The 16,484-nt window shown below is 44.8% G+C and overlaps 2 protein-coding genes across 2 annotated transcripts in view; both read right to left on the bottom strand.

Moving 5' to 3' along the window:
- The window catches only part of LOC124022024 (receptor-type tyrosine-protein phosphatase beta-like), a 57,423-nt gene extending 45,724 nt beyond the window's left edge, over positions 1–11,699 (bottom strand). The window contains exons 1-2 of the mRNA XM_046337076.1: positions 11,574–11,699; positions 9,865–10,040 (exon numbers count right to left, since the gene is read on the bottom strand). Coding sequence (XP_046193032.1) covers positions 9,865–9,874 — 10 coding nt within the window. The 5' untranslated portion in view covers positions 9,875–10,040; positions 11,574–11,699. The remainder of the gene's footprint in view (positions 1–9,864; positions 10,041–11,573) is intronic.
- On the bottom strand, positions 9,984–11,677 carry LOC124022026 (receptor-type tyrosine-protein phosphatase beta-like; the record flags this gene model as incomplete). The annotated part of the gene is given in 2 exon segments (XM_046337079.1): positions 9,984–10,040; positions 11,574–11,677. Coding segments are annotated over 2 exon segments (161 nt in total), but the record flags the coding sequence as incomplete, so codon positions are not given.
- Positions 11,700–16,484: the final 4,785 nt, after the last annotated feature.

Here is a 16,484-nt window from a genome sequence, read left to right as displayed (position 1 = left end):
TCTCCTTCTTGTCTGTCTCTGCCTCCTTCTTCTCTCTCTCTGTCTCCTTCTTGTCTGTCTCTGTCTCCTTCTTCTCTGTCTCTGTCTCCTTCTTCTCTGTCTCTGTCTCCTTCTTCTCTGTCTCTGCCTCCTTCTCTCTCTCTGTCTCCTTCTTGTCTGTCTCTGTCTTCTTATTGTCTGTCTCTGTCTCCTTCTTGTCTGTCTCTGCCTCCTTCTTCTCTCTCTCTGTCTCCTTCTTGTCTGTCTCTGTCTCCTTCTTCTCTGTCTCTGTCTCCTTCTTCTCTGTCTCTGTCTCCTTCTTCTCTGTCTCTGCCTCCTTCTCTCTCTCTGTCTCTTTCTTGTCTGTCTCTGTCTCCTTCTTCTCTGTCTCTGTCTCCTTCTTCTCTGTCTCCTTCTTGTCTGTCTCTGTCTCTGTCTCCTTCTTCTCTGTCTCTGTCTCCTTATTCTCTGTCTCTGTCTCCTTCTTCTCTGTCTCTGTCTCTGGCTCCTTCTTCTCTGTCTCTGGCTCCTTCTTCTCTGTCTCTGGCTCCTTCTTCTCTGTCTCTGTCTCCTTCTTCTCTGTCTCTGTCTCTGCCTCCTTCTTCTCTGTCTCTGTCTCCTTCTTCTCTGCCTCCTTCTTCTCTGTCTCTGTCTCCTTCTTCTCTGTCTCCTTCTCTGTCTCTATCTCCTTCTTCTCTGTCTTTGCCTCCTTCTCTGTCTCTGTCTCCTTCTTCTCTGTCTCTGTCTCCTTCTTCTCTGTCTCTGTCTCATTCTTCTCTGTCTCTGTCTCCTTCTTCTCTGTCTCTGTCTCCTTCTTCTCTGTCTCTATCTCCTTCTTCTCTGTCTTTGCCTCCTTCTCTGTCTCTGTCTCCTTCTTCTCTGTCTCTGTCTCCTTCTTCTCTGTCTCTGTCTCCTTCTTCTCTGTCTCTGTCTCCTTCTTCTCTGTCTCTGTCTCCTTCTTCTCTGTCTCTGTCTCCTTCTCTGTCTCTGTCTCCTTCTTCTCTGTCTCCTTCTTCTCTGTCTCTGTCTCCTTCTTCTCTGTCTCTGTCTCCTTCTTCTCTATCTCTGTCTCCTTCTTCTCTGTCTCTGTCTCCTTCTTCTCTGTCTCTGTCTCCTTCTTCTCTGTCTCTGTCTCCTTCTTCTCTGTCTCCTTCTTCTCTGTCTCTGTCTCCTTATTCTCTGTCTCTGTCTCCTTCTTCTCTGTCTCTGTCTCCTTCTTCTCTGTCTCTGCCTCCTTCTCTCTCTCTGTCTCCTTCTTGTCTGTCTCTGTCTTCTTATTGTCTGTCTCTGTCTCCTTCTTGTCTGTCTCTGCCTCCTTCTTCTCTCTCTCTGTCTCCTTCTTCTCTGTCTCTGTCTCCTTCTTCTCTGTCTCTGTCTCCTTCTTCTCTGTCTCTGTCTCCTTCTTCTCTGTCTCTGCCTCCTTCTCTCTCTCTGTCTCCTTCTTGTCTGTCTCTGTCTCCTTCTTCTCTGTCTCTGTCTCCTTCTTCTCTGTCTCCTTCTTGTCTGTCTCTGTCTCTGTCTCCTTCTTCTCTGTCTCTGTCTCCTTATTCTCTGTCTCTGTCTCCTTCTTCTCTGTCTCTGTCTCTGGCTCCTTCTTCTCTGTCTCTGGCTCCTTCTTCTCTGTCTCTGGCTCCTTCTTCTCTGTCTCTGTCTCCTTCTTCTCTGTCTCTGTCTCTGCCTCCTTCTTCTCTGTCTCTGTCTCCTTCTTCTCTGCCTCCTTCTTCTCTGTCTCTGTCTCCTTCTTCTCTGTCTCTTCTCTGTCTCTATCTTTCTTCTCTGTCTTTGCTCCTTCTCTGTCTCTGTCTCCTTCTTCTCTGTCTCTGTCTCCTTCTTCTCTGTCTCTGTCTCTTCTTCTCTGTCTCTGTCTCCTTCTTCTCTGTCTCTGTCTCCTTCTTCTCTGTCTCTATCTCCTTCTTCTCTGTCTTTGCCTCCTTCTCTGTCTCTGTCTCCTTCTTCTCTGTCTCTGTCTCCTTCTTCTCTGTCTCTGTCTCATTCTTCTCTGTCTCTGTCTCCTTCTTCTCTGTCTCTGTCTCCTTCTTCTCTGTCTCTGTCTCCTTCTCTGTCTCTGTCTCCTTCTTCTCTGTCTCCTTCTTCTCTGTCTCTGTCTCCTTCTTCTCTGTCTCTGTCTCCTTCTTCTCTATCTCTGTCTCCTTCTTCTCTATCTCTGTCTCCTTCTTCTCTGTCTCTGTCTCCTTCTTCTCTGTCTCTGTCTCCTTCTTCTCTGTCTCCTTCTTCTCTGTCTCTGTCTCCTTATTCTCTGTCTCTGTCTCCTTCTTCTCTGTCTCTGTCTCCTTCTTCTCTGTCTCCTTCATCTCTGTCTCCTTCTTCTCTGTCTCTGTCTCCTTCTTCTCTGTCTCTGTCTCCTTCTTCTCTGTCTCTGTCTCCTTCTTCTCTGTCTCTGTCTCCTTCTTCTCTGTCTCTGTCTCCTTCTTCTCTGTCTCTGTCTCCTTCTTCTCTGTCTCTATCTCCTTCTTCTCTGTCTCCTTCTTCTCTGTCTCTGTCTCCTTCTTCTCTGTCTCTGTCTCCTTCTTCTCTGTCTCCTTCTTCTCTGTCTCCTTCTTCTCTGTCTCTATCTCCTTCTTCTCTGTCTCATTCTTCTCTGTCTCTGTCTCCTTCTTCTCTGTCTCTGTCTCCTTCTTCTCTGTCTCTGTCTCCTTCTTCTCTGTCTCTGTCTCCTTCTTCTCTGTCTCTATCTCCTTCTTCTCTATCTCCTTCTTCTCTGTCTCTATCTCCTTCTTCTCTGTCTCTGTCTCCTTCTCCTCTGTCTCTGTCTCCTTCTGTTCTGTCTCTGGCTCCTTCCTCTCTCTCCCTGGCTCCTCTCTCTCTCTCTTTCTCCCTCCCTCTTTCTCTCTAGCCCTATCTTTTTCAATAAATCATTTTGACAGAACTGGAATACAAAGCTATAAGTGAGTACTGTGTGACTTTTTCACCAACAGAACATTCCGTCAGTTTCTGTAGATAAAGAAAGTCGCCTAATTGATACATCAGCAATATTTCAACATAATTTCACCTCGGTTCATTTTCCTCAGTCCTCGTATTACATTAGCAGAGAAGGTAAACTAAAATAGCACCTTTAAATCTGTGAGATGATCAAGTACGATTACCAGAGGACTTTAAAAGTGTAGGATGATAAACCATTTAAAAATTCGGACTAATCTCAAAACAAAGCTTTCATAAAATCCCAAAATATTTAAAGTAGCTAGTCACCCAATTTGAAGTAGTTACAACTTATAAGTTAGAGACTTCTGTGGAGTCTAAACTCATTAAAGTTGAATTTAACAAGAGCAAACGCTCACTAACCTTTACTCAAAACTATACTGAGACAAATGCCAAATATTTAACCAAAGGCCAAGGCATCACATTACTCAGAGCAGGTTGAGAATATTTATCTGGGTCCTGGAGTAGTGAACACAATGAAGGATCTGTTCCAAAGAACGTCGGACTATTAACACATCTAGGATATCAGTCAGTGTGTGTGTGTGTGTGTGTGTGTGTGTGTGTGTGTGTGTGTGTGTGTGTGTGTGTGTGTGTGTGTGTGTGTGTGTGTGTGTGTGTGTGTGTGTGTGTGTGTGTGTGTGTGTGTGTGTGTGTGTGTGTGTGTGTGTGTGTGTGTGTGTGTGTGTGTGTGTGTGTGACTCAGCATCCTGCTAAGAGGGGACCAATGCCACGGCAAAGCAGTGCAAATTGAGAGACGTGTCACTTGTCAGGTAGAGAGAGTCGGATATGGAATGGAAGGGACCTCCACGGAGGTAGAAACACTACTACTGTTAGAAACACTACTACTGGTAGAAACACTACTACTGTTAGAAACACTACTACTGGTAGAAACACTACTACTGGTAGAAACACTACTACTGTTAAAAACACTACTACTGTTAGAAACACTACTACTGGTAGAAACACTACTACTGTTAGAAACACTACTACTGGTAGAAACACTACTACTGGTAGAAACACTACTACTGTTAAAAACACTACTACTGATAGAAACACTACTACTGTTAGAAACACTACTACTGGTAGAAACACTACTACTGTTAGAAACACTACTACTGATAGAAACACTACTACTGGTAGAAACACTACTACTGTTAGAAACACTACTACTGGTAGAAACACTACTACTGGTAGAAACACTACTACTGGTAGAAACACTACTACTGATAGAAACACTACTACTGATAGAAACACTACTACTGGTAGAAACACTACTACTGGTAGAAACACTACTACTGGTAGAAACACTACTACTGGTAGTGGTCTGATAGAAACACTACTACTGTTGGAAACACTACTACACTACTACTGATAGAACCACTACTACTGGTAGAAACACTACTACTGATAGAAACACTACTACTGGTAGAAACACTACTACTATTAGTGGTCTGATAGAAACACTACTACTGTTAGTGGTCTGATAGAAACACTACTACTGGTAGAAACACTACTACTGGTAGAGACACTACTACACTACTACTGTTAGAAATACTACTACTGGTAGAAACACTGCTACTGGTAGAAACACTACTACTGATAGAAACACTACTACTGGTAGAAACACTACTACTGGTAGAAACACTACTAGAAACACTGTGTGTGTGTGTGTGTGTGTGTGAAACACTGTGTACTGTGTGAAACACTGTGTGTGTGTGTGTGTGTGTGTGTGTGTACTGTGTGTGTGTGAAACACTACTACTGGTAGTGTGTGTGAAACACTGTGTGTGTGAAACACTGTGTACTGTGTGAAACACTGTGTGTGTGTGTGTGTGTGTGTGTGTGTGTGTGTGTGACTCAGCATCCTGCTAAGAGGGGACCAATGCCACGGCAAAGCAGTGCAAATTGAGAGACGTGTCACTTGTCAGGTAGAAGAGTCGGATATGGAATGGAAGGGACCTCCATGGAGGTAGAAACACTACTACTGTTAGAAACACTACTACTGGTAGAAACACTACTACTGTTAGAAACACTACTACTGGTAGAAACACTACTACTGGTAGAAACACTACTACTGTTAAAAACACTACTACTGATAGAAACACTACTACTGGTAGAAACACTACTACTGGTAGAAACACTACTACTGTTAGAAACACTACTACTGATAGAAACACTACTACTGGTAGAAACACTACTACTGTTAGAAACACTACTACTGTTAGAAACACTACTACTGGTAGAAACACTACTACTGGTAGAAACACTACTACTGGTAGAAACACTACTACTGATAGAAACACTACTACTGATAGAAACACTACTACTGGTAGAAACACTACTACTGGTAGAAACACTACTACTGGTAGTGGTCTGATAGAAACACTACTACTGTTGGAAACACTACTACACTACTACTGATAGAACCACTACTACTGGTAGAAACACTACTACTGATAGAAACACTACTACTGGTAGAAACACTACTACTATTAGTGGTCTGATAGAAACACTACTACTGTTAGTGGTCTGATAGAAACACTACTACTGGTAGAAACACTACTACTGGTAGAGACACTACTACACTACTACTGTTAAAAATACTACTACTGGTAGAAACACTGCTACTGGTAGAAACACTACTACTGATAGAAACACTACTACTGGTAGAAACACTACTACTGGTAGAAACACTACTACTGGTAGAAACACTACTACTGTTAGAAACACTACTACTGGTAGAAACACTACTACTGTTAGAAACACTACTACTGGTAGAAACACTTCTACTGATAGAAACACTTCTACTGATAGAAACACTACTACTGGTAGAAACACTACTACTGGTAGAAACACTACTACTGGTAGAAACACTACTACTGGTAGAAACACTACTAGAAACTGGTAGAAACACTACTACTGTTAAAACACTACTACTGGTAGAAACACTACTACTGTTAGAAGAAACACTACTACTGGTAGAAACACTACTACTGTTAGAAACACTACTACTGATAGAAACACTACTACTGGTAGAAACACTACTACTGTTAGAAACACTACTACTGGTAGAAACACTACTACTGGTAGAAACACTACTACTGGTAGAAACACTACTACTGATAGAAACACTACTACTGGTAGAAACACTACTACTGGTAGAAACACTACTACTGGTAGTGGTCTGATAGAAACACTACTACTGTTGGAAACACTACTACACTACTACTGATAGAACCACTACTACTGGTAGAAACACTACTACTGATAGAAACACTACTACTGGTAGAAACACTACTACTATTAGTGGTCTGATAGAAACACTACTACTGTTAGTGGTCTGGTAGAAACACTACTACTAGGTAGAAACACTACTACTGGTAGAAACACTACTACTGTTAGTGGTCTGGTAGAAACATTACTACTGGTAGAAACACTACTACTGGTAGAAACACTACTACTGATAGTGGTCTGATAGAAACACTACTACTGGTAGAAACTCTACTACTGTTAGTGGTCTGATAGAAACACTACTACTGGTAGAAACACTACTACTGATAGAAACACTACTACTGGTAGAAACACTACTACTGTTAAAAACACTACTACTGATAGAAACACTACTACTGTTAGAAACACTACTACTGGTAGAAACACTACTACTGTTGGAAACACTACTACACTACTACTGATAGAACCACTACTACTGGTAGAAACACTACTACTGATAGAAACACTACTACTAGTAGAAACACTACTACTATTAGTGGTCTAATAGAAACACTACTACTGTTAGTGGTCTGATAGAAACACTACTACTGGTAGAAACACTACTACTGGTAGAGACACTACTACACTACTACTGTTAGAAATACTACTACTGGTAGAAACACTGCTACTGGTAGAAACACTACTACTGATAGAAACACTACTACTGGTAGAAACACTACTACTGGTAGAAACACTACTACTGGTAGAAACACTACTACTGGTAGAAACACTTCTACTGATAGAAACACTTCTACTGATAGAAACACTACTACTGGTAGAAACACTACTACTGGTAGAAACACTACTACTGGTAGAAACACTACTACTGGTAGAAAACACTACTACTGGTAGAAACACTACTACTGGTAGAAACACTACTACTGATAGAAACACTACTACTGATACTGGTAGAAACACTACTACTGGTAGAAACACTACTACTGTTAGAAACACTACTACTGGTAGAAACACTACTACTGGTAGAAACACTACTACTGATAGAAACACTACTACTGATAGAAACACTACTACTGGTAGAAACACTACTACTGGTAGAAACACTACTACTGTTAGTGGTCTGATAGAAACACTACTACTGTTAGAAACACTACTACACTACTGGTCTGATAGAAACACTACTACTGGTAGAAACACTACTACTGATAGAAACACTACTACTGGTAGAAACACTACTACTATTAGTGGTAGAAACACTACTACTGTTAGTGGTCTGGTAGAAACACTACTACTAGTAGAAACACTACTACTGGTAGAAACACTACTACTGTTAGTGGTCTGGTAGAAACATTACTACTGGTAGAAACACTACTACTGGTAGAAACACTACTACTGATAGTGGTCTACTGGTAGAAACACTACTACTGGTAGAAACACTACTACTGTTAGTGGTCTGATAGAAACACTACTACTGGTAGAAACACTACTACTGATAGAAACACTACTACTGGTAGAAACACTACTACTATTAGTGGTCTGATAGAAACACTACTACTGTTAGTGGTCTGATAGAAACACTACTACTGGTAGAAACACTACTACTGGTAGAGAACTACTACACTACTACTGTTAGAAATACTACTACTGGTAGAAACACTACTACTGGTAGAAACACTACTACTGGTAGAAACACTACTACTGTTAGAAACACTACTACTGTTAAAAACACTACTACTGATAGAAACACTACTACTGTTAGAAACACTACTACTGGTACACTACTACTGGTAGAAACACTACTACTGGTAGAAACACTACTACTGGTAGAAACACTACTACTGATAGAAACACTACTACTGGTAGAAACACTACTACTGGTAGAAACACTACTACTGTTAAAAACACTACTAATGGGTCATTTAGCAGGTCATTTAATGGGTCATTTAGCAGGTCATTTAACAGGTCATTTAATGGGTCATTTAGCAGGTCATTTAACAGGTCATTTAGCAGGTCATTTAACAGGTCATTTAGCAGGTCATTTAGCAGGTCATTTAATGGGTCATTTAGCAGGTCATTTAATGGGTCATTTAGCAGGTCATTTAACAGGTCATTTAGCAGGTCATTTAACAGGTCATTTACCAGGTCATTTAGCAGGTCATTTAATGGGTCATTTAGCATGTCATTTAACAGGTCATTTAGCAGGTCATTTAGCAGGTCATTTAATGGGTCATTTAGCAGGTCATTTAGCAGGTCATTTAATGGGTCATTTAGCAGGTCATTTAACAGGTCATTTAGCAGGTCATTTAGCACGTCATTTAGCAGGTCATTTAGCAGGTCATTTAATGGGTCATTTAGCAGGTCATTTAACAGGTCATTTAACGGGTCATTTAATGGGTCATTTAGCAGGTCATTTAGCAGGTCATTTAATGGGTCATTTAATGGGTCATTTAGCAAGTCATTTAACAGGTCATTTAGCAGGTCATTTAGCAGGTCATTTAATGGGTCATTTAGCAGGTCATTTAGCAGGTCATTTAATGGGTCATTTAGCAGGTTATTTAACAGGTCATTTAATGGGTCATTTAATGGGTAATTTAACAGGTCATTTAACAGGTCATTTAGCAGGTCATTTAGCAGGTCATTTAGCAGGTCATTTAGCAGGTCATTTAATGGGTCATTTAGCAGGTCATTTAACAGGTCATTTAATAGGTCATTTAGCAGGTCATTTAACATGTCATTTAGCAGGTCATTTAGCAGGTCATTTAATGGGTCATTTAGCAGGTCATTTAACAGGTCATTTAACAGGTCATTTACCAGGTCATTTAACAGGTCATTTAATAGGTCATTTAACAGGTCATTTACCAGGTCATTTAACAGGTCATTTAGCAGGTCATTTAGCAGGTCATTTAATGGGCCATTTAGCAGGTCATTTAACAGGTCATTTAACAGGTCATTTACCAGGTAATTTAACAGGTCATTTAATAGGTCATTTAACAGGTAATTTACCAGGTCATTTAACAGGTCATTTAGCAGGTCATTTAGCAGGTCATTTAATGGGTCATTTAGCAGGTCATTTAACAGGTCATTTAGCAGGTTATATAGCAGGTCATTTAGCAGGTCATTTAGCAGGTCATTTAGCAGGTCATTTAACAGGTCATTTACCAGGTCATTTAGCAGGTCATTTAGCAGGTTATTTAACAGGTCATTTAACAGGTCATTTAGCAGGTCATTTAGCAGTTCATTTAGCAGGTCATTTAGCAGTTCATTTAATGGGTCATTTAGCAGGTCATTTAACAGGTCATTTACCAGGTCATTTAATGGGTTATTTAGCAGGTCATTTAGCAGGTCATTTAGCAGGTCATTTAACAGGTTATTTAGCAGGTCATTTAACAGGTCATTTAGCAGGTCATTTAATGGGTAATTTAGCAGGTCATTTAACAGGTCATTTAGCAGGTCATTTAGCAGGTCATTTAATGGGTCATTTAGCAGGTCATTTAACAGGTCATTTAACAGGTCACGTATCAGCATGTTGGGACAGCTAAATCCCACCAACCATTGTGTCACTCGGGTGTTGTTTGGCGTCATCTGGTGTGGTGGTTCTGTGTGGTGACCTGGTTTATTGTCATGGTGATTGTGGGTCTGGATCTTACAGCAGATAAACTCTACTCTTGGATGGGGTCTAAGACACAACTCCGGTTGTCAGCCGGTAAAGGTAGTTACTCACGGTCGATCATGGTGACCACGTTCTCCTCCACGGCGGGGCTGCTGAGTCCAGCGGAGGCCACTCTGACAGCCACGTTGTATCTCCTGTAAGGCTGTAGGTTCTCCAGGCTGAGTAAGGTACTATCCTGGGCCAGGTCGCAGGGCGTACACCAGCTCCCAGCTGTCCTGCTGACGCACCTGGGGGGTAGTGGACATTACTGTAGTCCACTCCTTGTTTTCAACATACGGACAACTTTAATAGTCCACTCCTTGTTTTCAATATACTGACAACTTTAATAGTCCACTCCTTGTTTTCAATATACTGACAACTTTAATAGTCCACTCCTTGTTTTCAACATACGGACAACTTTAATAGTCCACTCCTTGTTTTCAATATACTGACAACTTTAATAGTCCACTCCTTGTTTTCAATATACGGACAACTTTAATAGTCCACTCCTTGTTTTCAATGTACTGACAACTTTAATAGTCCACTCCTTGTTTTCAACATACGGACAACTTTAATAGTCCACTCCTTGTTTTCAACATAATGACAACTGATTAGTCCACTCTAACCATTAGGCTACCCTGCCTCTAACCACTAGGCTACCTGCCTCTAACCACTAGGCTACCTGCCTCAAACCAGTAGATTACCTGCCTCTAACCACTAGGCTACCTGCCTCAAACCAGTAGGCTACCTGCCTCTAACCACTAGGCTACCTGCCTCTAACCACTAGGCTACCTGCCTCTAACCACTAGGCTACCTGCCTCTAACCACTAGGCTACCTGCCTCTAACCACTAGGCTACCTGCCTCTAACCATTAGGCTACCCTGCCTCTAACCATTAGGCTACCCTGCCTCTAACCACTCGGCTACCTGCCTCTAACCATTAGGCTACCCTGCCTCTAACCACTAGGCTACCTGCCTCTAACCATTAGGCTACCCTGCCTCTAACCACTAGGCTACCCTGCCTCTAACCACTAGGCTACCTGCCTCTAACCACTAGGCTACCTGCCTCTAACCATTAGGCTGCCCTGCCTCTAACCATTAGGCTGCCCTGCCTCTAACCATTAGGCTACCCTGCCTCTAACCACTAGGCTACCTGCCTCTAACCACTAGGCTACCTGCCTCAAACCAGTAGATTACCTGCCTCTAACCACTAGGCTACCTGCCTCTAACCACTAGGCTACCTGCCTCTAACCACTAGGCTACCCTGCCTCTAACCACTAGGCTACCTGCCTCTAACCACTAGGCTACCTGCCTCTAACCACTAGGCTACCTGCCGTCTATGGAGATTGCATGGCTGTGTGGGTGATTTTATACACCTGTCAGCAACGGGTGTTGCTGAAATAGCCCGAATCCACCAATTTACAGGGGTGTCCACATAGTGTATGTATGGGTTAACTGAAAGGTTGCTGGATCGAATCCCTGACCTGACAAGGAAAACAATCTGTCGTTCTGCCCTGAACAAGGCAGTTAACCCATCGTTCCCTGGGTGTGGATGTTAATTAAGGCAGTCCCCCGCACCTTTCTGATTTAGAGGGGTTGGCTTAAAGGAGGAAGGCACATTTCAGTTGAATGCATTCAGTTGTACAACTGACACAGTATCCTACATCCCTGCAAAGCCTTCAGTAAAGTGGGAGAAATGGTATCAGACACCCTGACCTCAACTTGTATAAAAATAAGACAAGACATAAAGAGGGTGTGTGTTTGTGAGAGATGCTCCATTACCTCCACGGTATAGGAGTCCCAGTGGGAGTCAGGGAAGGTCCAGGAACAGGAGATGGATGAGGAACTCTGGGGGAAACAATGCATGTTCCGCAGTCTGGATGGGTCTGGGAGGAAGAGAGGGAACATTTAGGATTGATTCTTTGATTGATCGATCGATTGATTTCTTGATTGATTAATATTTAATAAACCTTTATTTATTCAGGTAAATTTGACTGTGATTGCACGAAGTCCCTGGTCCAAGAAAGCATGGCATGATGTTTTAGTGCAGGGAGTTTTAGAACCATTGAGCTCAGGGTCTCATAGCCCTGAGACGAGAACTATACCTTCTGGAGTTTTAGTTAGGAGCACTGTGACAACCAACCTCTGTCTCCTCTACCTTTCTACCACCTGTCTCCTCTACCTTCCTGCCCCCTGTCTCCTCACACCTTCCTGACCCCTGTCTCCATCTACCTGCCCCCTGTCTCCTCTACCTTATTATTATTCTATTATACCCTCCTGCCTCTTGTCTCCTCTACCTTCCTGCCCCTGTCTCCTCTACCTTCCTGCCCCCCTGTCTCCTCTACCTTCCTGACCCCTGTCTCCTCTACCTACCTGCCCCCTGTCTCCTCTAACTACCTGCCCCCTGTCTCCTCTACCTACCTGCCCCCTGTCTCCTCTACCTCCTGCATCCTGTCTCCTCTACCTACCTCATGCCCCTGTCTCCTCTACCCTCCTGCCCCTGTCTCCTCTAACTTCATGCCCCCTGTCTCTTCTACCTACCTGCCCCCTGTCTCCTCTACCTACCTGCCCCCTGTCTCCTCTACCCTACCTGCCCCCTGTCTCCTCTACCTACCTGCCCCTGTCTCTTCTACCTTCCTGCCCCCTGTCTCCTCTACCCTCCTGCCTCCTGTCTCCTCTAACTACCCCCTGTCTCTTCTACCTCCTGCCCCCTGTCTCCTCTACCTACCTGCCCCCTGTCTCCTCTACCTACCTGTCTCCTCTGTGTCTCCTCTACCTACCTGCCCCCTGTCTCCTCTACCTACCTATCTTCTGTCTCCTCTACCTACCTGCCCCCTGTCTCCTCTACCTACCTATCTTCTGTCTCCTCTACCTACCTGCCCCCTGTCTCCTCTACCTACCTATCTTCTGTCTCCCTTCCTACCTGTCTCCTCTACCTACCTGCCCCCTGTCTCCTCTACCTACATATCTTCTGCCTCCTCTACCTTCCTGTCCCCTGTCTCTTCTACCTTCCTATCTTCTGTCTCCTCTACCTACCTATCTTCTGTCTCCTCTACCTTCCTGCCCCTGTCTCCTCTACCTTCCTGTCTCCTCTACCTTCCTGTCCCCTGTCTCCTCTACCTTCCTGTCCCATGTCTACTCTACCTTCCTGCCCCCTGTCTCCTCTACCTTCCTGCCCCTGTCTCCTCTACCTACCTGCCCCCTGTCTCCTCTACCTACCTGCCCCTGTCTCCTCTACCTACCTATCTTCTGTCTCCTCTACCTTCCTGTCCCCTGTCTCTTCTACCTACCTATCTTCTGTCTCCTCTACCTACCTATCTTCTGTCTCCTCTACCTTCCTGCCCCCTGTCTCCTCTACCTTCCTGTCTCCTCTACCTTCCTGTCCCCTGTCTCCTCTACCTTCCTGTCCCCTGTCTCCTCCACATTCACACTCCACACTCTACCTTCCTCCCTGTTTCCTCTACCTTCCTGTCCCCTGTCTCCTCTACCTTCCTGTCCCATGTCTACTCTACCTTCCTGCCCCCTGTCTCCTCTACCTTCCTGCCCCCTGTCTCCTCTACCTACCTGCCCCCTGTCTCCTCTACCTCCCTGCCCCCTGTCTCCTCTACCTCCCTGCCCCTTGTCTCCTCAACCTACCTGCCCCTGTCTCCTCTACCTACCTGCCCCTGTCTCCTCTACCTCCCTGCCCCCTGTCTCCTCTACCTACCTGCCCCCTGTCTCCTCTACCTACCTGCCCCCTGTCTCCTCTACCTCCCTGCCCCTTGTCTCCTCTACCTACCTGCCCCCTGTCTCCTCTACCTACCTGCCCCCTGTCTCCTCTACCTCCCTGCCCCTGTCTCCTCTACCTACCTGCCCCCTGTCTCCTCTACCTACCTGCCCCCTGTCTCCTCTACCTCCCTGCCCCTGTCTCCTCTACCTCCCTGCCCCCTGTCTCCACTACCTTCCTGCCCTGTTTCCTCTACCTACCTGCCCCTGTCTCCTCTACCTCCCTGCCCCTGTCTCCTCTACCTCCCTGCCCCCTGTCTCCTCTACCTACCTGCCCCTGTCTCCTCTACCTACCTGCCCCCTGGCTCCTCTACCTCCCTGCCCCCTGTCTCCTCTACCTCCCTGCCCCCTGTCTCCACTACCTTCCTGCCCTGTTTCCTCTACCTACCTGCCCCCTGTCTCCTCTACCTCCCTGCCCCCTGTCTCCTCTACCTTCCTGCCCCCTGTCTCCTCTAACTCCATGCCCCCTGTCTCCTCTACCTTCCTGCCCCCTGTCTCCTCTACCTACCTGCCCCCTGTCTCCTCTACCTTCCCTCCCTGTTTCCTCTACCTTCCTTCCCCCTGTTTCCTCTACCTCCCTGCCCCCTGTCTACTCTACCTTCCTAACTCCTGTCTCCTCTACCTTCTTGTCCCCTGTCTCCTCTACCTTCCTGTCCCCTGTCTAATCTACCTTCCTAACTATGCACTAGCAGTCTGGGTTGAGATAACACATTTAAAACAAGAGGACTCTAACATCCCATAACTATTTGCATAAAATGAGAAAGAGTTCTAAATTAAGGGACCAGCAATGTTAGTTAGCAAAGGCACTGGGCCCATGATGTCATAATGATGTGTCCTAATAAGGGCATCTTCAGCCTAGCTGGCAGTGAGAGACAGAGGACACTGTTTACTGGAGGCTTCAATCAGACTTCAATCATTGGCCAGGAGTGAGGATACAATAGGAGCCAGGCAGAGCATTGTGAGTTTTGCTGACTCACCACCGGCCATAAGAGGCTCTACAATACGGCACATCAGACTGAGGACAAAGTGGTCAGGGACCAGTTGAAGAGAAAGGCTCTCTACATAACAGTGTGAAAGCAAATGAGCACAGAGGACAAGAATAATATTTTGAGAGGTGTGTTTTGTTCCCGTGCCCTTGGACTGTCTGCCTTTTTCAAAGGAAAACAACGGTCTGCGTTAGACCACACAACACACACACACACACACACACACACACACACACACACACACACACACACACACACACACACACACACACACACACACACACACACACACACACACACACACACACACACACACACACACACACACACACACACACACACACACACACACACACACACACACACACACACGACTCAATGACAGGGTTCAATGTAAGTGTGTGGTCTGCGTTAGACCACACTATACACACACACACACACACACACACACACACACACACACACACACACACACACACACACACACACACACACACACACACACACACACACACACACACACACACACACACACACACACACACACACACACACGACTCAATGACAGGGCTCAATGTAAGTGTGTGGTCTCGTAGCCCACACTATATACATATATATAGTGTTGGTCTAGTGTAGTGTTGGTCTAGTGTAGGTCTAGTGTAGGTCTAGTGTAGTGTTGGTCTAGTGTTGGTCTAGTGTAGTGTAGGTCTGGTGTAGTGTAGGTCTGGTGTAGTCTAGGTCTAGTGTTGTGTAGGTCTAGTGTAGTGTAGGTCTAGTGTTGTGTAGGTCTGTTGTGTAGTCTGGGTCTAGTGTAGTGTAGGTCTAGTGTAGTGTAGGTCTAGTGTAGTGTAGGTCTGGTGTAGTGTAGGTCTAGTGTAGGTCTAGTGTAGTGTTGGTCTAGTGTAGTGTAGGTCTAGTGTAGATCTAGTGTAGTGTAGGTCTAGTGTATGTAGGTCTAGTGTAGGTCTGGTGTAGTGTAGGTCTAGTGTAGTGTAGGTCTAGTGTAGGTCTAATCTCGTGTAGATATAGTCTAGTGTAGATCTAGTCTAGTGTAGGTCTAGTGTAGTGTAGATCTGGTGTAGTGTAGATCTAGTGTAGTGTAGGTCTAGTGTAGTGTAGGTCTAGTGTAGTGTTGGTCTGGTGTAGTGTGGGTCTAGTGTAGTGTAGGTCTAGTGTAGTGTAGGTCTGGTGTAGTGTAGGTCTGGTGTAGTGTAGGTCTAGTGTAGGTCTAGTGTAGTGTTGGTCTAGTGTAGGTCTAGTCTCGTGTAGATATAGTCTAGTGTAGATCTAGTCTAGTGTAGGTCTAGTGTAGGTCTAGTGTAGTGTAGATCTAGTGTAGTGTAGGTCTAGTGTAGGTCTAGTCTCGTGTAGATATAGTTTAGTGTAGATCTAGTCTAGTGTAGGTCTGGTGTAGTGTAGATCTAGTGTAGGTCTAGTGTAGGTCTAGTGTATGTCTAGTGTAGTGTAGGTCTAGTGTAGGTCTAGAGTAGGTCTGGTGTAGGTTTAGTGTAGTGTAGTCCTGTGTAGGTCTGGTGTAGTGTAGGTCTAGTGTAGGTCTAGTGTAGTGTAGTCCTGTGTAGGTCTGGTGTAGTGTAGGTCTAGTGTAGGTGTAGGTCTAGTGTAGGTGTAGGTCTAGTCTAGTGCAGGTCGAGTGTAGGTCTAGTGTAGGTCTAGTGGAGGTCTAGTCTAGTGTAGTGTAGGTCTAGTCTTGTGTAGGTCTAGTGTAGGTCTAGTGTAGGTCTAGTGTAGGTCTGGTGTAGTGTAGATCTAGTGTAGTGTAGGTCTGGTGTAGTGTAGATCTAGTGTCGGTCTAGTGTAGGTCTAGTCCAGTGTATGTCTAGTGTAGGTCTAGTGTAGGTCTAGTGTAGGTCTAGTCTAGTGTAGGTCTAGTCTAGTGTAGGTCTAGTGTAGGTCAAGTGTAGGTCTAGTCTAGTGTAGGTCT

The sequence above is a fragment of the Oncorhynchus gorbuscha genome, unplaced genomic scaffold (assembly GCF_021184085.1).
Source record: "Oncorhynchus gorbuscha isolate QuinsamMale2020 ecotype Even-year unplaced genomic scaffold, OgorEven_v1.0 Un_scaffold_1269, whole genome shotgun sequence".
In the NCBI taxonomy this organism is placed as follows: Eukaryota; Metazoa; Chordata; class Actinopteri; order Salmoniformes; family Salmonidae; genus Oncorhynchus; species Oncorhynchus gorbuscha.
Note: the sequence above shows the minus strand (reverse complement) of the source record. Positions and strands in the feature narration are given on the sequence as shown.